This window comes from Ruditapes philippinarum, unplaced genomic scaffold, assembly GCF_026571515.1.
Source record: "Ruditapes philippinarum isolate M1 unplaced genomic scaffold, ASM2657151v2 ctg4083_1_1_1_1, whole genome shotgun sequence".
Lineage (NCBI taxonomy): Eukaryota > Metazoa > Mollusca > Bivalvia > Venerida > Veneridae > Ruditapes > Ruditapes philippinarum.
Genome location: NW_026861111.1, coordinates 76,428 through 103,520, shown reverse-complemented (window position 1 = coordinate 103,520; position 27,093 = coordinate 76,428). Strand labels below are relative to the sequence as shown.

The 27,093-nt window shown below is 34.3% G+C and overlaps 2 protein-coding genes across 3 annotated transcripts in view; one reads left to right on the top strand and one right to left on the bottom strand.

The window, feature by feature from the left end:
- LOC132714549 (low-density lipoprotein receptor-related protein 6-like) overlaps positions 1–27,093 on the bottom strand; it is an 81,472-nt gene that overhangs the window by 41,098 nt on the left and 13,281 nt on the right. The gene's annotated exons all lie outside the window — the stretch shown is intronic.
- LOC132714554 (E3 SUMO-protein ligase ZNF451-like) lies at positions 15,840–25,265 on the top strand. 2 transcript variants are annotated; one of them, XM_060697446.1, is made up of 6 exons: positions 15,840–16,112; positions 16,993–17,073; positions 17,673–17,732; positions 19,336–19,404; positions 23,155–23,439; positions 24,927–25,265. In XM_060697446.1, exons 1-6 carry the CDS (start codon positions 16,017–16,019, stop codon positions 25,104–25,106), a joined length of 771 nt encoding a protein of 256 aa, XP_060553429.1. In that variant the 5' UTR covers positions 15,840–16,016; the 3' UTR covers positions 25,107–25,265. The 2 variants fall into 2 exon arrangements, with proteins under 2 accessions (XP_060553429.1, XP_060553428.1); XM_060697445.1 differs by having other exon boundaries at positions 24,645–25,064.

The window sequence follows — 27,093 nt, the reverse complement described above, 5'->3', positions numbered from 1 at the left end:
TATGGAAAAATCAACGGAAACCATTTTGACATTTAAGGCCCATGTGACATTTACCTTTGACCTAATGACCCCTAAATCAATACAGGTCATCAACTACTTATGACCAATAACTAGGTGAAATATGAAGACTTTGTGATGAATTCTTTTCAAGATAATCAGCGGAAACCATTTTGACATTCAAGGCCCCTGTGACCTTGACCTAGTGACCCCAAAATCAATAGGGGTCATCTACTAGTTATGACCAATCACTATGTGAAATATGAAGATTTTGTGATGAATACTTTTCAAGATAATCAGCGGAAACCATTTTGACATTCAAGGCCCCTGTGACCTTGACCTTTGACCTAGTGACCCCAAAATCAATAGGGGTCATCTACTACTGATGACCAATCACTATGTGAAATATGAAGACTTTGTGATGAATACTTTTCAAGATAATCAGCAGAAACCATTTAGACATTCAAGGCCCCTGTGACCTTGGCCTTTGACCTAGTGACCCCAAAATCAATAGGGGTCATCTACTAGTGTTGACCAATCAATATGTGAAATATGAAGACTTTGTGATACATACTTTTCAAGATAATCATCGGAAACCATTTTGACATTTAAGGCCCATGTGACCTTGACCTTTGACATAGTGACCCCAAAATCAATAGCGGTCATCTACTAGTTATGACCAATCACTGTGTGAAATATGAAGACTTTGTGCTGCATACTTTTCAAGATAATCAGCAGAAACCATTTTGACATTGAAGGCCCCTGTGACCTTGACCTTTGACCTAGTGACCCCAAAATCAATAGGGGTCATCTACTAGTTATGACCAATCACTGTGTGAATTATGAAGACTTTGTGATAAATACTTTTCAAGATAATCAGCGGAAACCATTTTGACATTTAAGGTCCCTATGACCTTGACCTTTAACCTAGTGACTCCAAAATCAATAGGGGTCATCTACTACTTATGACCAATCACTTTGTGAAATATGAAGACTTTGTGATAAATACTTTTCAAGATAATCAGCGGTCACCATTTTCACATTTTAAGGTCCCTGTGACCTTGACCTTTGACCTAGTGACCCCAAAATCAATAGGGGTCATCTACTAGTGATGATTAATCACTGTGTGAAATATGAAGACTTTGTGATGCATTCTTTTCAAGATAATCAACGGAAACCATTTTGATATTTAAGGTCCCTGTGACCTTGACCTTTGACCCCAAAATCAATAGGGGTCATCTAATAGTTATGACCAATCACTATGTGAAAAATGAAGACTTTGTGATAAATACTTTTCAAGATAATCAGCAGAAACCATGTGGTCTACTGACGGACAGACCGACAGACAGACAGACCGACATTAGAAAAACAATATACCCCCTCTTCTATGAAGGGGGGCATAAAAATATTTAATAAAAATCCTAAAATCTTTCCAAACTATAACTATCGCTGAATGCGATTCATACCCCAACCAATGTCCTTGACAGAAGACGCCTTGGAAAGGTGGTTAAGGGAATAACTTAAGTGGCACAAATACATAAAAAGAAATTATCTCTGGTGAAAGAAAGACTAATTGTACAAGTAATAGTATTATATGTTATTTTGGTTTTGGAGTGATATATGTGGATATATTACCTGTTAAGATTTTATATCACCCGAGCCGTTAGGCGAGGGTGATATTTTATCTTGGCAGGTAATATATCCACATATATCACTCCAAAACCAAAATAATAATTTTATTACCCTTCCCCTGCCGAGTTTAGATGATTTTTTAAAAAATCATTGTTGTTTCAAATGAAACGTCAAAATAAGATTCCCTTCAGGATACCTCTTCGTCACAACATGACGTCACATAAATACATGACGTATTTTTTCCGTACCTTACGAAAGTAAACAAGAGAAAAGGAGTAGTCTATTGAACGCACTTTTTGTAATTAATATCAAGCTTTCACAAGGTCATATTTGTTTTCGATACTGATTGTAATATGTATCATTACTCTACTTTGGTACATATTTATCATTTGACAGTTAAAAAGTGCTTTTAAATCGGAATTTACACCGCGTAAAATCGAACCGTACGCGCATCACCTCAGCGCATGTTGTTTACAACGTTGGGTACCAAACGGGGAATTTTAGTGTGTATATTACCCGTCTGGCTCGGTTATATCAATTTCTTTCGGGTGATCAATATCCAATCAAAAAGGCGGAAAAAATCTCGAAGGGTAATAAAAATATATATTATCAAATCATGTTTGAAACAGTTACAAATAACCTTTCATTTTCCCAATGTACTAAACATTTTATAAGTCAATTTTTGACCTTCAAGTGTGGCCTTGACCTTAAGCTGGCACAAGTGTAAGATGGGTCATGCTCATCGCCCAGTTGGGGTGAACATTTGAGAAAAGTTTGAAGAAAATCCTTCCATTAGTATAGAATTTATAGAGAGGACACAACATATTGTCTTGTATTGATTGTATGTAAATTTAAAGACTTAAAAAGGGGCATAACTTTGTTAAAGTGCAATACAGAGTTATTAAACCTGACCTGCATATCTTATTTGTGACACTTCATATATGTTTTAAGTTTCAAGCAAATACCATTTCTAGATTCAGAAATATTAAAATAAATGTTAAAATTTAAGAATATTTTCTAAGTCAATTTTTGACCTTCAAGTGTGATCTTGACCTTAAGCTGGAAAAAGGGTGACATGAGTTCTGCACATTACCTTGTTAAGGTGAACATTTGAGCCAAGATTGAAGAAAATCTTTCAATTAGAGTCCGACTTGCAGAGTGGACAAGACATACTGTGTTATATTTGATTGTTTGATATTTGACCTTCAATTGTGACCTTGACCTTGAGCTGACACATGAGCAACATGGGTCCTGCACATCCCCTTGTTGAGGTGAACATTTGAGCCAAGTTTGAAGAAAATCTTTCAATTAGTGTAAGACTTACAGAGCGGACACAGCATATTGTGTAATATTTGATTGTTTGATATTTGACCTTCAATTGTGACCTTGACCTTGAGCTGACACATGGGCAACATGGGTTCTGTGCATCCCCTTGTTGAGGTAATCATTTGAGCCACGTTTGAAGAAAATCTCTCAATTAGTGTAGGACTTACAGAGAGGACAGGACATACTGTATAATATTTGATTGTTTGATATTTGACCTTCAATTGTGACCTTGACCTTGAGCTGACACATGGGCAACTTGGGTTCTGCACATTCCCTTGTTGAGGTGAACATTTGAGCCAAGAAAATCCTTCAATTGGTATACGAGTTACAGAGCATACACGAAAATGGAGACGGACAGACGGACCGACACGACAAAGCGAATCCATTATAGCCCCCCACCATTTTGTGGTGGGGGTATAATAAGGGCTTCTTCACTGTAATAGTACTTAAATGTTTGAAGATGCCATCATAGACAGTAATTGTTTGCATCCATTTAATCACTGCAAATATTCAGTCATGCATTTTTCCCAATTTTTAACAAAACACCACTGAAATTTCCAATTCCATGGGTATGGGTGTGTTCCCATAATCATGGAAAAAATCCCTGTCGAAAATGAGTTCATTTGACCTAAGCTTTTTGTAAAAAAAAAGAAAAAGCCAACAAACTGTTGAAGTTGAACGGTGTTTAAAACTTGAAAGGGACAATAATTCTAGAAAATGAATGAGGCTTTGATCCAACTGAACCCTAACTCCAACCAAAGGAGAAGACTTCTTATATAATTTAATGTTCCTACCAGATATATTTAAAGACATCAATAGAATACGGTTAATTACACCTGTAAAACACTACTTTTGACAATCATATAGTGACCTTGACCTTAACCCAAATCCGACCCCTAATAAAACCCAAAGGAATAAGACCTCCCTAATGGCATGTCCATTTTATAAACATGAAAGACATCAACTTGAAAATAATTAAAGGCTGTATGAGCAAATTTTTTTTAAATTTATTTTTACGCCAGTGACCTTGACCCTTAAGTGATGCCTTTCTCCATGAAAATTAGAGGACTATCGAAGGTATCCACCAACCATATATAGAAGATATCATTAAATTAATTTCGTATAATAATGTGGAGACTTAGTCTACTCGGAATTTCTCTTTTTAGCAACAGCTAGTGACATTGACCTTGATCACAGATACTGGGTAGCAATCCCCACTTGCGTCTTAATATTAAAGTATGATCAACAAGATCAACAAGGAAAGGCGGCGTTCAATGAACGCAACCCCCATATGACCCAGCAACAAGAACCAGTGGCAAGGAGCCCAGGCAGACCCCAAACAAAAACAGGACAAGGCAAAAGCTACCCACACTACAAATGTCCTGTCAATAAGTCACAGCTTACTCAAGCTGTTATCTGGAAACTGAATTTCTATTTTTAGCAACAGTGACCTTGTTCTTATCACAGACACATGGGTAGTAATCCCGAGTAGTGTCTTGATATAAGCTACCCACATACTAAGTTTTGCGTCAATAGGCCTAAGCAAACTGAAGTTATTGAGCAGAAACTTAATTTATAATTTTTGCAACACTGACCTTGACCTTGATCTTAGACACCTGGGTAGCATTCCCAAGTTGCTCTTGATATAACAGTTACCTATACACCAAGTTTGGTGTCATTATAGGCCAGAGTAAACTCAAGGTATTGACAGGAAACCAGAAGTTCAACTTTAGCATTTCAATAACCCAGTTTACGTTGAAAACCTGCATAATAAAATGATTAATGTTATGATTTATATTCATAAAATTGATTAATAACAAAGACTTATTGTTTCTTTTCACAGTTGCCACAAATATCACCTGGATTTCAAAATCACCACCGAGACTATGATACAACAAACCAGGTAAGATTGGATGTATTATATTTCTGCATGTTTTAAAAAAATATCCCGATGGAAAATTATGACCTATATGCCTGCAGTTTTTTTCATTTTATAAGATAAAGTTAATACACATTATTAAAGAACAACTATTTATAATGACCAACATTATAAACACTATCAAAAGTCTTTTTAAGTTTATTTTTAGGGTTCATGGCAATATTAAAGGTGACTTTCTAGTTTTACTGGCATAGGAAGGCCTGACATGTGCCCCTCAGTGCACAAACAAACAGAACCAAACTTGTTGGATCTTTTTAACTAATTTTGTATTCATGAAACAAAGTACTGTTGTCTTCAAGGGTAAAACAGTTGTTTTCTCCCTAGCCAAACATCTGCCCCACGGTTCTATTTTGTCACTTTAAGCCATATTGGGTTTGATCCTTATATAATCTAAAGGGAGTTAACCCTTTCTGGCACCAATGTTCATTCCGTCAATTAGTAGCTTTGTACTAGATAAACATCAGAAATGTATCAACAGAACAAACCCCCCCCCCCCCCCGTCCCTAGATTTGCCACTACTTGCCAGCTATTTACACTGAAAAGGGTGGCATTAAGTGTAAAAAGGGTGAAATTAACTGGAAAATGACAAAATTCCACTCTGTTTCCACTGTAGTGGCAAAATTACCACCAAGCACCACTATCCTTTGGTGGCATTTAGGTGGCATTGAGTGGAAATTTGAACAAAGACTTTTTTCATGGTGGCAAAAAGGTGGAAATTGGTGAAAAATGAAACTTAGTTAATTTTGAAGGTGGAAAATGAGTGGCTTTTAGTGGAAAAGCAAAACTCTAACTATTTTCTGGGTGGCAAATTAGTGGAAAAAAACTTAGAAAAATTTTGTGAATAACTTTTAGTCGAAAAGGGAAAGGGAAAACTGAGAAATGATTGTGCATTGCAGGGTTTAAAAGATTTATTTAAGTTAAAGCTCCAAACTGAAATTAATCTGTTTCCTGGTTTTATCAAAGCATCAAGTGAACTTTTTATCAAAAATAGAATAAATTAAAGTTGAACAGCTGTAAAGTAGCAGGAAAAGACACTGAAATTGGACGTAAAATCACTTTTCCAGGCGTAAAACACACATAATTAATTAAGAGCAAGAAAAATTAGAAAAGTATGGGGTTACTTTATTTTCCATTTTTTCTTTCTTTTTTTTCAGTACTTTTGTTTAGGGATGTAAAGTTTGACTTAAAGTCAAAAATGTCCATGTTCCATTCTATGCTTGTAAAATGAAATTACGGCTGTAACAGTGTACTTAGCTTTTTTAGTTGCAATCTGTACATTAAATAGTTGAAATGTTCTTCAATGCCCAGAAAATGCATTTTTCTGCATAAAGTTTGTTGTTAAAATCTGCTATGATATTTAATGTCAATCTTGAATAAAGTTTGACTTTGGTCTATTCTTCTAATTGGTCTCTTTAATATTATTTTAAACTGATATCTGGTGAGTACTTACACTTTTCATGTAATGCTTACAATAATTAAAGTGAAAAATGCAAAGGGAAATAACTCTAAAAGTATGCAAAAGAGTTATGGTTCTTAAACACAGCACATTACTCACAAAGATCTATATCTGTGAAGTTTCAAATTAATATCTCCAATACTTTTTAAGCTTAATAATCAGAACAAAAATTAAGCATTGAGAAGTACAAAATGGCAATAAACCCCAAATCATACAATAAAGAGTTATGGTTCCTAGGCCTTGTACTTCTCATCAATGAGATTTAGTTATATGTGGAGTTTAAAATTATTGTATCAAACATTTTTTGTATTATGCTTTGCAGATTAAAACTTACAAAGGGCAAAAACTCCATAACTTTACAGGAGAGAGTTATGTATTTTAAAGAAGAAAAAAAAACATGAATCAAACTTGTTAACAATAATATTTAAATGCTATTTAATAAATATACATAAAAATAGATCAGCCTTCAAGATAATGAAGCACTGTGCTTGCTTATTATACATACACAATATAGTATGCCTTTCAGAGGCTTTAAATCAGAGTATAGTAAAAATAATTGTGTGAAAAGTAAATAGCTAATAGTTCCTGATAATTTCTTATAATCAGGATAAGTAAATACTAGCTAGTAAATACTGCATCCTCTAAGATTTAACAACAAGGCATACAACACAGATCTGCTGATAAAACTACTGCCCTCTTATCTAGTAATCTCTGCATGGGTTAAATAGTTTACTCAAGCTGACCAGACTGTTCCATTTGATTATTTTGGGAGAGGCAACATTAGACATGTTATATGTAGAATCTGTGTTAAAATAGCATGCTAAATTATCTTTCAAAAACTTATTTCTACTCAATCTATTTAGATATTAGACATACTTTATACATTCAAATGAATGTACAAATTAATAAAATGATGGGGCTATGGTTTTTGAATAATCCCTCACAGTTTAAAATTATAATGGAACTTTCCAGTTGTACGGTTGTAAAGTTTGAATTCAAAGGAATTGAGGTCAGTTAAAGATTGCAAACACAAAGGAAATGATTGGTATTGTAGCAATTCTGGAGATATTATCTTGTTTAAAATGTAAGGGTGCATATTTTTGATTTCTCAAAGAATACATTAAAAGTCTTATTAGTGTGGCAAATAGAAATGAGAAGTTTTAACTGAAGTGTGAATGTGTTGATTATAACATTAGACAAGAAGATAAACAGCAGAATCATTCCAAGTCAAAGTTTCAGGTAAGCAACTTTTACATATAACATTTATTATTATTTTTGCAGAAACTATTAAGTTTTTTACAGTAAAATTATGTAGTGGTATTGTATAAAATTATGTTTTAAATTTGTTATGTTTGTAACTTGACTAAAAAAAGAAAGCTGAAATTACATATAAAGAATGTAAAGAATTAGGAAGAGCTTCATCATTTCATAAATACAGTATGTTAGAAATTTTAAGTTTGAGAAAATAATTATAGAAATTAATCAGTAAGTACAATATCAGTAATATGTACAATATTACATCAATCAAACTATAGATAACCAAGTACCTATTACTACAACTTTCATGCTATAAACATATTTCCTTGTGTGTCACATGTGAATCAGATCAACAGTAACTGGTTTAATAGCTGTTAGGAGAATGACAGTTCATAACAAAAACAGCATTAAATAAAAATTATTCTTTTGCAGACACAAAGCAATGAGGACCAGCCTGGAGCAACACACTTGTTCTTCAGTGGCTTTAACAAAGGTATCTTGTTAATTCAAAGTTATTTCAGAATTGATAGGAAAGGAGTGTCACAGTACCCAATAAGACACTTTTCAGTTCTTAATAAATATAGCTATTATGCACAATTTACAAACCTACTTTTATTCAAACTCTTAATGACACTTTAATTTGCATATACATTTTAGTTTTACAAATTTTAGAGTTTTTGTACACCTAAGTTTGAAAATTTTGTCAAATATTTATCCTGATGAAGGTTCGTTAATAAACTGAAACTGGAAGATTATTAAATTACTTAACCTGCACTGATGTTGACGGTGTTTGTATTTCCTAATTTCTTTCTTATTTTAAAATTTTGGGGTTGTATACATATACCATGTTTCATTTTCTGTCTTTACTTATTGGATATTGATAATTTATTTTTAGGACCAAAGTGATGGCAGAAACTGAGGTACTATGCCTCAAAATGAGAAAGGTATGACAAGGCTCTTCAGAATGCTATTCAGTATAGTGGAGATTAAAGGCGGCTCATTGTTTGGTAATGAGAAAATGGAACAGAGAGTCTGACGCCAGACCTGCTTGTGCAGACAAGGCAAAACTTAAGTTCTTGGAAAGGTAAACTAATGAACTGAATGAAAATATCATTTTTGATTCTGCATAGATTTTCTGCCTTGGAGTAATTAATGAATAAGAAAAGTTTGATTTTTCCATGTCTGCAATGCTGTTTTGATCATATCTATGCACTCAAATTTAATATAGAAATATCCAATAGTCATGTAAAAAATTAATGTAAGCTTATGTTTTCCATTATTGTAACAATTATTCATAATATTTTTTGTCTCAGATTGTGCGCTTGAAAAGTGGCTGACAACCTAAAGGACTGAAATCCATAGGGTGATTCTGCACCTCCTCAAACCGTCCAGGAATAGAAAGATAAACTGAAGATAATAAATGGACTTATGTGTTGCTATTTTTTTGAGACAATTATTTCATATGGAGACATTAAAAAAGATTATTTTTAAAATTGGTTTGTTTCTCTTTTAGGGTACAGGGTGACTTTTAAGCAGTTTCCAGCTATTGCCACCCACAAGGTGGAAAATTTCTGAAAGAGTGAAAATAGGTGGCATTTAGTGGAAACTGAATTTGCCACTTTGTGGTGGAAAATTGGTGGAAAAGTGTCTAAATACTCCACCAACTTTCCACCCTTATGGTGGCAAAAGGTGGAAATAAGTGGCATTTGGTGGAAAATGAGTTTGCACTCAATGGTGGCATAATGGTGGAAATTCGTCTAAATACTCCACCATTTTTCCACCATGATGGTGGCAATTAGTGGAAACAAGTGGCATTTGGTGGAAAATGAGTTTGCCACCCTAAGGTGGCATAATGGTGAAAGTTTGTCTAAATACTCCACCAACTTTCCACTCATTGGTGGCATTAAGTGTAAAAAAGGGGGAATTAACTGGAAAATTATATACCATCAGTCCTGCTCAAATTTTTCACCATTTTCAAGATTTGGGTGGCGTTTTGGTGGCATTATTGGTGGAAAATTGTCTAAATACTCCACCATTGAAAAGGGTGGCATTTAAGTGGCAAATCTAGGGACGGGCCGGGCATGCCCCAACACTTAACTGTTTTGTAAATTTAATGACTTGAGGTCGTATATTTTTTCAGCTTCACATGACCTAAGTTGAAAATTGCACCTAGGACAAGGGCAAAAACTCTACAAATACTGATAAATACTCAAAGCAAACCACCAGATGCATTAAACAAGAGGGCCATGATGGCCCTGAAGTCGCTCACCTGTATATAGGCCCCCAGAGCGGGGTCAGTTTAAACCCCAGGGCTTTTATTTGAACAAACTTGGTAGACACCCATTAGAAGATATTTCATGCTAAACATCTAAGGTCTAGCTTGTTGAGTTTTTTAAAAAAAGATTTTTTAAGTTTTAACTACACATATAGTTAAAAGCAATGACACCTCTAGGGAGGGGGCCAGTTTTGACCCCAGGGCTTTTATTTGAACAAAACTTTGGGAGACACTCACTAGAAGATGTTTTGTGCTTGATATCTAAACTCTAGCTATTTGGGTTTTTTTAAAGAAGATTTTGAAGTTTTTTGCTATACACATATAAGGAAAATCAATGTCCCCCGGGGCGGGGCCAAATTTGACCCTAGGGCTTTATTTGAACAAACTTTGAAGACACTAACTGGAAGATGTTTCATGCTAAAATATCTTAACTCTAGCTATTTGGGTTTTTTTCAAAGAAGATTTTATAAGTTTTTTTGCTTTACACATAAATAAAATCAATGACCCCCGGGGCAGGGCCAATTTTGACACTAGGGCTTTATTTGAACAAACTTTGAAGACACTAACTGGAAGATGTTTCATGCTAAATATCTTAACTCTAGCTATTTGGGTTTTTTCATAGAAGATTTTATGAGGTTTTTGCTTTACACATAAATAAAATCAATGACCCCCGGGGCAGGGCCAATTTTGACCCAAGGGCTTTTATTTGAAAAAACTTTGTAGACACTCACTAGAAGATGTTTCATGCTTAGTATCTAAACTCTAGCTATTTGGTTTTTTCAAAGAATTTTTAATTTAAAGTTTTAACTATATGCATATAGGGAAAATCAATGACCCCCTGGGGCGGGGCCAATTTTGACCCCAGGGCTGTTATTTGAACAAACTTGATAGACACTCATTACAAGATGTTTCATGCTAAATATCTTAGCTCTAGCTCTTTGGGTTCTTTAAAAGAAGATTTTATAAGTTTTTACTATATGCATATAGGGAAAATTAATGACCCCCTGGGGCGGGGCCAATTTTGACCCTAGGGCTTTTATTTGAACAAACTTGGTAGACACCCATTAGAACATGTTTCATGCTAAATATCTTAGCTCTAGCTCTTTGGGTTCTTTAAAAGAAGATTTTATAAGTTTTTACTATATGCATATAGGGAAAATCAATGCCCCCGGGGCGGGGCCATTTTTGACCCTAGGGCTTTTATTTTAACAAACTTGGAAGAATTACTATAGAATGGTTGTTGAGTAGATACTAACTGGCTTCCCTTGGACAGCCTCCAGGTGTTTCTTTATTAAGTCTATGACCCTTCTATAATGCTCTTCCTAATTGAGGAGCATTAGAATTAAATAAGAGTGCTTTGGTGCTTACATCGCAGTTATAAATTAACTAATATGTAAATGTTCCATTAAAAAACTGGTAATATACTTTACAAAATGTTTATTTTCCATATGAAAAATAAAGATGCATAACTCTAGAAATACAAAATGTACTTAAATAAACATTCTGTAAATCTTACAGATGAAAGATGATTTGCTTTCCATAGATATCATCATTCTATCCTTGTTTTAAGAGGAGTTGCTTATTTTAAATATTAATTTCTGAACTATGGATATTTTATAATGATGGGGCATACAGGGATACATGGGTAGCAACCAAAAGTTGCTTCTTGATATAAGCTACCCACATACTTAAAATTTGGTGTCAATAGGTCAAAGCAAACTCAAGTTATTAATTATGTGGAGAATGAATTTCTCTTTTTAGCAACAGCTAGTGACATTGACCTTGATCACAGATACTGGGTAGCAATCCCCAGTTGCGTCTTAATATTAAAATATGATAAACAAGATCAACAAGGAAAGGCGGTGTTCAATGAACACAACCCCCATATGACCCAGCAACAAGAACCAGTGGCAAGGAGCCCAGGCAAACCCCAAATAAAAACAGGACAAGGCAAAAGCTACCCACACACCAAATGTCCTGTCAATAAGTCACAGCTTACTCAAGCTGTTATCTGGAAACTGAATTTCTATTTTTAGCAACAGTGACCTTGTTCTTATCACAGACACATGGGTAGTAATCCCGAGTAGTGTCTTGATATAAGCTACCCACATACTAAGTTTTGTATCAATAGGCCTAAGCAAACTGAAGTTATTGAGCGGAAACTAAATTTATAATTTTAGCAACACTGACCATGACCTTGATCTTAGACACCTGGGTAGCATTCCCAAGTTGCTCTTGATATAACAGTTACCTATACACCAAGTTTGGTGTCAATAGGCCTAAACAAACTCAAGCTTTTTAGCAGAAACTGAATTCTATTTTTAGCAACAGTGACCTTGATTAGGGACACCTGGGTAGCAATCCAAAGCTGCCTCTTGATATAAGCTACCCACACACCAAGTTTGGTGTCCATAGGCCAGAGTAAACTCAAGGTATTGACAGGAAACCAGAAGTTCAACTTCAGCATTTCAATAACCCAGTTTTCATTGAAAACCTGCATAATAAAATGATTAATGTTATGATTAATATTCATAAAATTGATTAATAACAAAGACTTATTGTTTGTTTTCACAGTTGCCACAAATATCACCTGGATTTCAAAATCACCACCAAGACTATGATACAACATACCAGGTAAGATTGGATGTACTATATTTCTGCATGTTTTAAAAAAATATCCCAATGGAAAATTATGACCTATATGCCTGCAGTTTTTTTTCATTTTATAAGATAAAGTTAATATACATTATCAAAGAAAGGATTTGGCTTTACAACTATTTATAATGACCAACATTATAAACACTATCAAAAGTCTTTTTAAGTTTATTTTTAGGGTTCATGGCTATACAATAGGTGACTTTCTAGTTTTATTGGCGAAGGAAGGCATCATGTGCCCCTCTGTGCACAAACAAACAGAACCAAACTTGCTGGATCTTTTTAACTAATTTTGTATTCATGAAACAAAGTACTGTTGTCTTCAAGGGTAAAACAGTTGTTTTCTCCCTAGCCAAACATCTGCCCCAAGGTTCTATTTTGTCACTTTAAGCCATATTGGGTTTGATCCTTATATAATCTAAAGGGAGTTAACCCTTTCCGGCACCAATGTTCATTCTGTCAATTAGTAGCTTTGTACTAGATAAACATCACAAATGTATCAACAGAACATACCCATGACCCCACACTCAACTGTTTTGTAAATCTAATGACTTGAGGTCGTATATTTTTTCAGCTTCACATGACCTAAGTTGAAAATTGCACCTAGGGCAAGGGCAAAAACTCTACAAATACTGATAAATACTCAAAGCAAACCACCAGATGCATTAAACAAGAGGGCCATGATGGCCCTGAAGTCGCTCACCTGTATATAGGCCCCCAGAGCGGGGCCAGTTTAAACCCCAGGGCTTTTATTTGAACAAACTTGGTAGACACCCATTAGAAGATATTTCACGCTAAACATCTAAGGTCTAGCTCGTTGAGTTTTTTAAAAAAAGATTTTTTAAGTTTTAACTACACATATAGTTAAAAGCAATGACACCCCTAGGGAGGGGCCAGTTTTGACCCCAGGGCTTTTATTTGAACAAACTTTGGAGACACTCACTAGAAGATGTTTCGTGCTTGATATCTAAACTCTAGCTATTCGGTTTTTTTTAAAGAAGATTTTTAAGTTTTTGCTATACACATATAAGGAAAATCAATGTCCCCCGGGGCGGGGCCAATTTTGACCCTAGGGCTTTATTTGAACAAACTTTGAAGACACTAACTGGAAGATGTTTCATGCTAAATATCTTAACTCTAGCTATTTGGGTTTTTTCAAAGAAGATTTTATAAGTTTTTGCTTTACACATAAATAAAATCAATGACCCCCGGGGCAGGGCCAATTTTGACCCTAGGGCTTTATTTGAACAAACTTTGAAGACACTAACTGGAAGATGTTTCATGCTAAATATCTTAACTCTAGCTATTTGGGTTTTTTCAAAGAAGATTTTATAAGTTTTTGCTTTACACATAAATAAAATCAATGACCCCCGGGGCAGGGCCAATTTTGACCCAAGGGCTTTTATTTGAAAAAACTTTGTAGACACTCACTAGAAGATGTTTCATGCTTAGTATCTAAACTCTAGCTATTTGGTTTTTTCAAAGAATTTTTAATTCAAAGTTTTTACTATATGCATATAGGGAAAATCAATGACCCCTTGGGGCGGGGCCAGTTTTGACCCCATGGCTTTTATTTGAACAAACTTGATAGACACTCATTAGAAGATGTTTCATGCTAAATATCTTAGCTCTAGCTCTTTGGGTTATTTAAAAGAAGATTTTATAAGTTTTTACTATATGCATATTAGGGAAAATCAATGACCCCCGGGGCGGGGCCAATTTTGACCCTAGGGCTTTTATTTGAACAAACTTGATAGACACTCATTAGAAGATGTTTCATGCTAAATTTCTTAGCTCTAGCTCTTTGGGTTCTTTAAAAGAAGATTTTATAAGTTTTTACTATATGCATATAGGGAAAATCAATGACCCCCTGGGGCGGGGCCAATTTTGACCCCAGGGCTTTTATTTGAACAAACTTTGTAGACACCCATTAGAACATGTTTCATGCTAAATATCTTAGCTTTAGCTCTTTGGGTTCTTTAAAAGAAGATTTTTTAAGTTTTTACTATATGCATATAGGGAAAATCAATGACCCCTTGGGGCGGGGCCAATTTTGACCCCAGGGCTTTTATTTGAACAAACTTGGTAGACACCCATTAGAACATGTTTCATGCTAAATATCTTAGCTTTAGCTCTTTGGGTTATTTAAAAGAAGATTTTATAAGTTTTTACCATATGCATATTGGGAAAATCAATGACCCCCAGGGCGGGGCCAATTTTGACCCCAGGGCTTTTATTTGAACAAACTTGATAGACACTCACTAGAAGATGTTTCATGCCAAATATCTAAGCTCTAGCTCTTTGGGTTTTTTTAAAGAAGATATTTTAAGTTTTTTCTATCGGTTGCCATGGCAACCAGAGTTCTGCATGGAATTGAATTCTTTGAACAATTTTTAAAGGTGATCACCAACGGAACATTCCCGTGAAGTTTAGATGAAATTGGCTTAGCGGTTTATGAGGAGATGTCATTTAAAGAAAAAGTTTACGGACGGACGACGGACGGACGTCGGACGAAAGCGATCACAAAAGCTCACCCTGTCACTTTGTGATAGGTGAGCTAAAAACATGATGACCATGAAGCATAGCGTTAATTACAGAGGGAAATGGGGCCATTATTTCTACCCAAATATGACATGACAAGAGAGCCCTGAAATCAAATATTCTGAACAGATTTTATAAAGATTTAATCAATTAAAAACATAACTATATTTAGTTGTCGTTGGCAGTGATCCAGTGAAATAATTCTACATTTGTTGACATTCAATATTGTCTAGAAATGGTTCTTTGCTAGGTGAGCACATTTAAACAAACATACCAGTCCTGTTATATAACCAGTGCAGGCTTTTAGAAAATACAAATCTAATGTAACAATGACTTATAATCATTTTCAGAATTCTGAATTAAGACCTACAAGTCAGCAATACGTTTCCAGCAGTAACCAGGTATGACTTTTAAGTCATTATTCAAAACTTTCAAACAATATTATTTACACCATCAGACTAAAGAATTTGTAAGGAACATTTTTATATTGGGGATTCTATGTCAATTTATAATTATAATTACACAAAGAAGAAGAAAAAGCTTAATATTTCTGGTTTGTACAATTTATCATTTTGTAATCTTTACAATTTATCATTTTGTAATCTTTACAATTTATCATTTTGTTATCTTTACAATTTTTCATTTTGTAATCTTTACAATTTATCATTTTGTAATCTTTACAATTATCATTTTGTAATCTTTACAATTTATCATTTTGTTATCTTTACAATTTATCATTTTGTAATCTTTACAATTTATCATTTTGTAATCTTTACAATTTATCATTTTGTAATCTTTAAGCCACATTTATGAAAACATAGCCAAGAAAATGGAATGACTTCAAAGATACAAATATATAATTAGATAAGGGCTGTCACAAGCTTAAAATTTAAGTTCAGTCACAGTTATAAAACTGCAAAATGTTAGATTAGTAAACAATGAACATTAATTGCTTCAATGATTTCTTATTGTTTCAGTATGTTGACTGGTGGCAAAATGGACGTCAGCTATCAATTAATTCCAACACAAGCCATGTAAGACTCTAGTTTATTTTCAATTATCAGACCAACATTTCAGTAGCAAAATAAACATTAAAGTGTTCTGACATGGGACTCTTATATAACATCTACAAATGTGTAAAGGCCTGCTAGAGAGTGATGGGGTTGATCTTATTGGGCATTATACTATCAGGCCATCAAACCATCTAGAGACTTCACAATATATGACAAAATTGGCCAGACAGTTTAAAGCTGTCAATTCAAGAAAATGTGTCCATAGGTCACAAACATGCCGCGTTAGCAGTCCGACAACATTACAGCAAGACAGGGGCATACATGTGATATCTCAGTTGGAATTAAAATTAATCCTTATACAGTCTACTCCACTTATATACATACATATAAAAATACTTTTTGAGCTTCAATTGTGACACAAGAGAATGAACAAGGGTAAATCTAAATGCCCCCCCCCCCCCCTTAAAATTGGGGGCACAAAAAACTTGTTATTTTGAGGGGAATTCGGGTTCTTTATACCAAGCGTGCCAACTACACTTTGAAATCCAGTCGATAAAAATCTTTAGTGCCTCAATCCACCAATAAATCAAATTTGACCTATTTCAGTTGCCATTGTCACATGTATGCAGGGGGACAGTGGGATGAATGGCTAAGGACAAATCAATTCCCTTTCCAAAGAGGCAGCATAAAAAGTAGTCACTTAAATTCAAATATATATTCAAATATGCCTGGAGTACTTTCAGCAATTATTAGACAGAAGTATTTTTATCACCTTATACTAGTTTATATTTGTTATCTAATGAAATTTACATTTTCTGAGGCACTAAACTATTACCGTTTGATGCTTCAAGACTGGTCCATCAAAAATATTGATGCTTTAAATGATTGTCTTTATTTAAAGGTGTCATCTGCAACATATGAAAGTACCCAATCATCTGTTGAAAGTTTACAGCAACACTTCTCTAAACAAATGCAGTTTAAGGTATGTAAAAGCTTTAAATGCTAAAATTCTCACTTACGAAAATACAAGAGTTGTATCATCATACATTTTCAAACAGAACTAAAACCACTAATTCTTCAAGTATAATATTTAACTTAGAGTCATAAAAATTTACCGGTAATACAAAATTAAGCGAGACCCTGACCTTGACCTGAGGAAGGTCAAACCTGCGCTCTGCACATTGTCTCATTATGGTAAACATTTCTTCCAAGCAGTTTTAATTTCCTTTCACTGGCACAAAAGATACAGACAAGACATGAAAACTCCTATATAAGACTTAATCAATTAATCACCGGGCAGGGCCGACTTAGATCTCAGGAAGCCCAAACCCGTGGTCTTCACACCGTCTCATTATAAGTAATATTTCTGTTGAAAAGTTTTTAATTTCTTACAATGTGTTCAAAAAATATATAGCTGACACAAAATTTTAAAATAGATACAAAATCAGTGTGACCTACACCTTGACCTCAAAGAGGTCAAACCTGCACTCTGCATATTGTCTCATTATGGTTAACATTTCTGCCAAGTAGTTTCTATTTCCTTTCACTAAATAAATAAACTGACTAAACAAAATATTTCAGACTCAACAAGGCAGTAGAGCGAAAAAGGAAACAACGAAAGCTGCTCAAAGGAAGGTGAGGGTAAGTTATAACATTCAGATGGCAGTAAAAGTTGCTTGATATCAGAATTATTATGTATCCAATTAAGGACACTTTCTAATTGAAATTTTCTTTAAAGTCATGCAGATTTTTCAAAAGTTGTAAATTTCACCAGGTTTCTACTTTCCAAATAAGCAGTTTTTGTGATAATTTTTCACAAAAGCATGTGCTCATAAGACCTCTACCCAATAAAAAGAAAACAACAGCAACATTGTGGCAAAATACCCCAATCATAAAAGCTTTTTATGGACATGTGAGCATTATAGAAATCCATCACAATTAGCTCTAAGTGTGACCTTGACTTTTGAACTGGGTCAGGTATTAAGCACATTATTTAATGGTTGCAAAAAATTTTACATTCAACATGAATCCTGCACATCCCCTTGTTGAGGTGAACATTTGAGCCAAGTTTGAAGAAAATCTTTCAATTGGTGTAGGACTTACAGAGTAAGTACACGACATACTGTCTAATATTTGATTGTTTGATATTTGACCTTCAATTGTGACCTTGACCTTGAGCTGATACATGGGCAACATGGATTCTGCACATCCCCTTGTTGAGGTGAACATTTGAGCCAAGATTGAAGAAAATCCTTCAATTGGTATTGAATTTATAGAGCGGACACTAACTAAAATGGAGACGGACCGACCGACGCGACAAAGCGAATCCATTATAGCCCCCCCCCCACACCACAATTTGTGGTGGAGGTTTAATAACTGCTCTGATTTTTATACTTGTACCAATTTCTTGCATTAAAAATTATAACTGATTAATAATATATGTATGATATGATGACAAATATATTATTTAAACTTTAGCTTGAATTATGACTAGGACATACACATTGATAAAAATTAATATACGACCCAATGCATACTTGATTTTTTTCGAACTTCTGTTGTAACACATGACCATGTTGAATGAATTATCTTCTCCATTTTACATTGGCAACTGCATAAGTAACAAAATAGGTTATGCAAAGAAGAAACACTGACATCATCATTTCTTGCATATCAGACTGGCGTTTTCGTTAGTTTTACCCATGCCGGAAATTTCATCTGGCATGGGGGGTTCCAGATGAGTCGCGTGCTGTACAATGGCACGATAAAGATGACGTCATTTTACCGTTATGAATGATTTTGTAATTCATACGCTGTTGAATGAAAGTAGTTACGGTTGTAATGATATAAATTTTCATTGAAAATAAAGATAAAGACTTTAAAACATAATGGAATATGGTAGAATATGCAAGAAAAAATATCTGACATATGTTTGCGGTTCGGATCAGAATATCCGTCCCTCGGTCACCCGCCCATGGGCGGTAACTCGGCAAGCCTCGTTACCGCCCAATGGGCGGATCACCTCGGGACGGATATTCCGATCCGTACCGCAAAATATGACAGATATTATTAATATTAATGCTTCTGTCAACATTCTTTCTTAAATTCAGATGTCAGTATCAATGGATTTACATATTCAATCTAACTAAAGCAGTATTTACCTTTATTTCATCTTTTTTTTCGTTTTACTATCTGAAAGCTAGTGGCTTTCATAATCATTTTGTTTTTCATTTTTCATCAACAGACACCAAGGCCTAACAGTCCAAGATGTCAGAGCCGCCAGCCTGAGCTTGATATTAAAGATCAAATCCTGGTAAATTTTTTTGTACTTTTGGACTAGTAATCTAAAGATTGCTGACCGCCAGGGTTCAAACCCTGTCAGGAGCAAGCCGTTGTTTCCTTGAGCAAAAAACTTTACATTCATTGGTTAGGACTGGTTGGTTCCAGGAACGGATTCGAGAGTGTTGCAATAAGCTTATAGCTTCCAACACAATCAAACTAAAACAAGAGCCATGTCCACATGGCCATCCCCCGCCGAATGTGTTTGTTCATTGGAAGAATGTATATGTAGTAGAGCAGAATAATTACATTTTAAGAGGTCTTTTGGTAATGAAAACTGATGGCTATAGTGATTACAGATTTGAAACCTATGAGAATACTGATGGCTGAAAATAACAAAGGGCAATAACTGAAAAATAATGCAGGGTAGGTTATCATTCTTGTGTGCTGCATCCCTCCTCAGTAAAATCTATCCACCTATGAAGTTTGAAGTTGATACCTCAAATACTTTTTGAGAACAAAATTGAATTGAAAAATTAAGTATGAAAAATAACAAAGGGCAATAACTCAAAAAATATAAAAGGTAGAGTTATCATTTTTGTGCACTGCACACCTTCTGAGTGAGATCTATGCACCTATGAAGTTTCATAATAATATCTCAAAGGCCTTTTGAGTTATGCTCTGGACAAAAATTAATTTTGAAAAATAAAAAAAGGGCAATAACTAAACAATTATGCAGAGTAGAGTTATCGTTCTTGTGCACTGCACTCTTCCTCAATGTGGTCTATCCACCTATGAAGTTTCAAGTTGATAACTCAAATACTTTTAGAGATATGCTCCGGACAAAAATGTCGGACGGTAGGACGGTCGGACGGAAGGTCGGACGGGCGGATGGAGACTATTTCTATATCCCCCGCCGCCTTTTCGGCGGGGGATAATAAATTTGTATCAACTAAAAGTACATGGTTTCAGTATCAAAATACTTTAACTGATTCAGCCACAGCAAAAAGTCTGACTACATATGCCTATATGTCATTATAAGCCAGACACTCCATGTAAGTATGTTGAATTTTTGCATCTTGTTTACACTGTCACATATTTGTATTGAACTTGTACAAATAAGCATATGTGCACACCAAAAAAAACAGAGAATGACATTATAATAAGTGTAGGAGATATGCTCTGGACAAAATATAGATATTTCATCATCTTCAGTGACCTTGACCTTGCATATATTGACCTAAATTACAAGTGTCACAATTTTTGTGATTATAATGACCATTTGTTTTACAATCCCTCAAGAAATGATGACTAAATGGTACCTTTACATATTTTCATATTTCTATTTTAAATTTGACTGCTAAATGTGACCTTGACTATAGCCACTGGGACCTGGACTTTCCTCCCGACACTCCAACTCACAATGGTGAACATTTGTGCAAAGGAATAAATAGTGAGATCCCTCTTTGCATGTAGAAGTTTTGCTTTGGACAAGCATTTTTCAATGGTCTCTAAGTGTGACCATGACCTTTGACCTGAGACCTTGTTCATACCCGTGACAAGGCTTCTCATAGTGGTTAACATTCTATGAAGTTTTATCAAAATCCCTCCATGTGTGTAGGAGATATGCACCAGACAAAAAGTGGTTGCCAAATGACCAGTTTTTCAAACGGGCATGTAAAAACAAGAATGTTTTTTGGTAAACACAAATGCCCCCAGCCCAGATTTTTGTCAGTACGAAGGTTTGCCTATTCACTCGGTTATGGAATGAACAATTGCCAACAAAAATGTTAATGCACTTATATAACTTGTGAGAGTCATGACCTTTTGTTTGTGTAAAAAAGTAAACAAATGGTAATGCACCAACACACTAAATTCAGGGCTGTCCATGTCTACATCATATCGTTGACTTCAAACCGCACTTGCCTGCACTGCTGTGGCTTCGAATCCTGCCAGAGGCACCTAAGAAACATTCATGTAAGGAGCTATAATCCAGCAAGTTTACAGAACTATTCTACGTTGGTGTGACATAACTTATTCCGTACCAAAAAAATACTGCTTACCAACTCCTACCACCCCCAACCAAAAAAATACTGTACAGATATAGTACTCCCTACAGGTACTGCATCCGTGCCAAATCAGGTGTAATCAGAAAATATGTTTTACACACTGAACACCTAAACCAATTGACTGTTTCCACCATTAAAGTGAAAATTGAAGTGCTCTTTTTTTTAATTTGGATAAAAATTGTTAGAAATATTTTCATTTCAAATAAATTTCTGTCATTGATAAGAAAATCTAAAGCTGCTCAGGGGTTCTGAAAATGCTTCTTTATTGTACCACATATTTACAAGTTAAACTGATAATTTCACGTGACAAGTGAATGTCTTCTGCTAAAACTGTAGTAAGGTCATATTCTGTTGAAAAACATTCTACTAAAGCCAAAAAGGACCATCAATTTACAAACTACAGTATCATAGTACTCTCTGTTTTTTAGGCTCCTGTTCAAAACAATTGGCTGACTGATCATAGATGTTTCTAGTTTAAATCATTGAGTTATTCTGTAAATGACATGTGTATTTTAAAGTTAAGATTGACAGTTTAACATAATTTAATATAATAGTAAATACCAGCTCTTTTTATTTAAACAATTTGCTGGATTTAAATAATAAGAACAATGGTACCATAGGGGACCATCCTATATAAAAATTCAACTAGTTTAGGACAAACATGTATAACACTGTTTACAATTTTGATGAAAGCTTGTAACTTGTAGTATTTATATTATTTCACTTTAACAGCATGCATTTAATTACTTCAATCAATTACAGTCAAACGTGTATTAAGCGACCGCACAAGGGAAACACCCAAAATGGTCGCTTAATAAAACGGTCTCTTAAGACAGTCAGCATGATATAAAAGTCAAATTATATAAATGACATCTTTTTTATGCGGTGGGAATGTTTTTCAACTTCATTTTTATATATATAAATGTTGAGTAATAAGTACGCTCCGATAATCATGTAAAAAATAATTTCTGATATTTATTGACAAAACTGTTTTGATCCATTACGTACATATTTGACATTTTTTCCAGAATTTTTTAACTTCTCCGTTGTTTTTCCTTGTCTCCAACACGAAAACCCTATTAGTGAAGATGTTTTCTGTTGTGCATTTTTTCATTTGAAATAAAAAAAACTACATCTAATTGTTACGATTAATTTAATGGCTGATCAAGTTCAAGGTCAATTAAATGCAGTCTAAATGTCAACAAGCGAAGCGTATACACCATCTCAGTAGGGGCGGAGCGTTGCATTGTTTATCCGATATTATTGGATAATACCCGTCACGCGTATACTTAACTTCATTTGCATACGCTAAAACGGTATAGAGTAAAATAAAGTATAGAGTTTTTCACAAGTTTATTTGTTGTGTTTTGATTGTTGACACTTGTGACATTACGAGGTGGCGTTCTCTAAAAACACAATTACTTGACAGGTAAAAGTGGTCGTTTAATGAAAAGATTGATCTCAATTAGGTGACTAATTAGTGGTCGCTGGTCGCGTTGAGCAAAAGTCGCTTAATATATTAAAGATATAGAGAGAAAAAGATCGGGGGGAATTTAAAGTGGTCGTTTAAGACAAAAGTCGCTTAATACACGTGGTCGCATGGGCAAGTTAGACTGTATAACATTTTCCAAATGATCTTCAATATGTCATAAATACAGTAAACAAAGAAATAACATAATTACCATATAAAAATTTTATTTGCTTTTCTTTTTCAGATTGGGTCACTGGAAACACTTAATGATATTGTTCTTGAAAATATCCTATCAAAAGTGAATCTTGAAGCAATAATGTTCATCGACTTGGACAACATCGGCAAATTTTTTGAGTTATTGCCTAAACACTTGCCAGAGACTTTGTACATTGTTGGCTTCAACGGAGGGGACAAGAACTGGAAAGCATTGCACAGTGTAGCACTTCAGCATCATGTACAAAATGGTTTATTTGCCCTTGTTCGTTGTGGAACTGACAAAGATGCAGCAGACAAAGACCTTGTAACACTGGTGATTATTTTGCTTAAAGTCTTTTACTTTTTATGTTCTTTTTGGATTTCTTGAAAGGAACAAAAAAAACAACAACTGATTATGCCTTTAAAAGCGAAAAAATGTTTGCAGTTGTCATACCTTCTCAGAGATCAAATCATATTAGCAATTTAAAGTTTAATTCTAGTCAAACTGCACTACACATCACATGCACTTGCACTCCCTGTGTGATTTTCAAGATTAATGTCATTAGTTATGAAATGATACCATATGTAAGGGGTGTGGAAATCCTACTGCCCCACACTTTTCCTACTAGGGACTTAATGCCAGTGGACAAGTGGATTTTTCCATAGAACTTAACCATTGAAAAGTGTTAATCTGAGCTACTTGTAGATATAATAACATACAATATTTCTATCCTCACCAATTGGGAACATTTATTCTAGTAAGTTACCAAATCTTAGTTAACTATGAGTATTTACTTTTTCTAATCAATAATTTCCAATCAATAATTTCCTCTCATGGAAGAACTTATGTAGGAAAGTGACATCAGCAAGCACTCAGGCTCCCTGATTCATCTAGGTCATAATAGGGAGCCAATCACTTGATGTTATAAGTCCAGCATGCCCATTTTAGTATCAATTGTCTAGACTAGTTGTTTAGGGTAAGTTATTTATAATTGCACTCATTGAATTTTCCTAAGGTTGCAAAAATAATTTCTAAGGTCCTTTCAATTATTAGAAAAATCTGCTTAAATCTTACTATGAAAGGACACTTATTATTACCTCTCATTAACTTTCATTAACACACATGCTTAATGAAAGTATATTTATATAGGGAAAGTAAAGTAAACCGGAGGACAAGTAAAATGTTTGCCCAAATAACTTGTCTGTGGGAATGTGGCAAAAACTTGTATTTCAACAGTGACCTGCCAAATGTACTCAATTAACTTAAATAATTGGAAGCAGGTTTAAGATAAAGACCACTGGAGTAAATATATTCCATATATTTACATTAATAAAGGAAACAGGACTCTGAGCCAATATTTTAGGATAATGTATAACAAGGCCTAACCTAAAAAGGTTAGAATTATTCTCCCAAAGAATATTGTAGCAAAGGCTAAAACTACAATATAAAATGTAAAAGAAATTAGCAATAAATGCCACAGATTTGTAAAGATATGAAAATTATACTGGGGATAATTGCTGACAATTTCTTCATTTCAGGCACAAAACATTGACAGTGCAATAACAGACCACCACAAAACTTTTTTAATTGTTTCTAAAAATTGTGGATTCTACACATGCATTAAAAATGTGAAAAGATATGTACAGATTATGGATCCCAGGCAAGAGCCTCTTCAAGAAAATATCTACCATATCGTGATGAATCATTTAAAATGGCATCGAAAGAAGCAGTAAAACCTGTTCTATGACAATGTGATATATAAGGGACCAAAATAATTATCAATTAAACCATGTTGTCACATTATTTTCATTTATTTTCAGGCAGAAAGAATTGACAGTAGAATACCTCAAAGTATCACTTTCTTTATACTATCTGGGGATGGTGGATTTTTCAACTTCATTCATACAGCAAACAGACATGTTCAGATACAAAATCCACATAAGACCTTAGTTAAAGAAAATCTGTACCATGTCATATTAAATCATATGACACCTTACTAACTCAAAAGCTCCTACATTTCATCTTTAACCCTGCTGAAATCATGCGACGGAATTGACCTTTTTAATTTGGAACCATCAATTCATAGGTTATGAGAATTTAATATCGAAATGCAAGAAGAACCTGTGTTTGGTAACGCAAACAATAGACCTTGTTAAAGATTCTTGTCAGTATCAAATTTGTTAAAAAGGGGAAATTACTCAAATTGTAAACATAGTTATATGATACAATCTTGACAGTCATAATCTTTTGTTCTTGCCATGGCAAAAAAGAATGGAATGTCATTGCTTTTTGATGAAAAATATTCATCTTGATATTAAAGGTTAACCACGTTTGTAAACACAATACCTTGATCTTGCACCCAGTGACCAAAGACCATGAATCACCTAAGGTACCTAACTACCAAATATAAAGACAATAAGATTAAAAGATGAAGGTGTATAATTCTATTTTTAGCACACTGACCTTAACCTTATGACTTAATTACCCAGACCGTTCCTAAGCTACAGGGCCAATCAAATTAAACTCCTACAAATATGAAAGATACCAGCCAATGTAAAAATCTACTCTTAGCATTGGATATCTTGAATGACCTTAAATCCAGAGACTAAAAACTTCACAAAAATAAGGTTATCCGATAAATTTGAAAGACACCAGTCAGTAAATAATGGTTTAATGAGCTAAAGTATAATAATTATTTTAAACCGTGGTGACCTTTACCTTGACCCCAGTGAGCAATATCTCATATTAAAGCTGAAGGACCATTATATGTACTGGTACTATCATTTATGGAAGACATTGGTCTATAATTGAAGGCTGTTAGACCAAAAGTGTGAAAATTTATTTTAAGAATCAGTGACCTTGACCTTGATCCAAGACATCCAAAATTCCATCCAAAGTATGAGGGGCATCCAAAGTAAGAGGGGCATCCAAAATTCCATATCCAAAGTAAGAGGGGCATCCAAAGTTACCTACCTACTTTAAATGAGCAGAACTAAAACTCACAGTCTGGAATAGGTTAAACTTTACAAAGTCATACTTTGAAAATGCTAATTAAAATTTTAATACCTGGGGGAAAATAAATGGCAAACTTTTGTAACTTGCCAAGATTATGGACTTTGCAATGATATAAAACTGTATTGACTCACTAGTACAGATAAAAATTATAAGGATAAATCAAACTTTCTTGGATAGGTTAACGATGCAATGACAAGATTCTATTTTCAAAGTGGGAAAAAAAGTGAATCAGTCTGAGAAATGGAAACAAATGGACAGTTAGAGCTTGAGATGTTATCCATTTTTTTCCATGCCATTTTGGGTTAAACCCATAAAGACGAACAGATGGACAGACAAAAGGTCTTCCTAAGCAGACTGATGTTAGATGGGTTTCTCCTCTTTGATCTCTAAATCCCTGTAAGCAACCTCTTGTCTCCCTATATAAGCAACTTACTTCCTAACAAGTAAAGTCTGTACAGAATGAACATGAACATTCATCCTATCAATATGTGGCTTATGAGTGATTGTGGAGGGATTGATCAGTATCTATATGCATCGGGGAATGAAAAATGAGCTTCCATCAGTATAGAACAAGTCAGACTTATATAATACAAAAGTTCAGACTGCCTTGGTTTTATACTGCTAATTAAAGACTAATATCACATTCATTTGCTGAATTACTACAAACATACATCATGCAGTTTGTTTAGTTTATTAAGTTTTTGGGTTTTGTTTTATTGCCATTGTTTATTTATTTATAACTGTTAACTCTTTCCTTCAGTTACTAAAATGATATTTGAGCTTCCAAAAAAAATCTTTTGAAACCTAGATTTCTTTAAACTTGCCGAAAATTTTTATATAACATTTTTACATGCTAATTGCTTTTGACATTTTTAAATTGTTTGATACAAAAAAGCATGATAATAGCTTGATTTAAAGCTTGCTTTAATGCATCACAGTTAAGCTATGTGATCATTTAAATAAAATTTACTG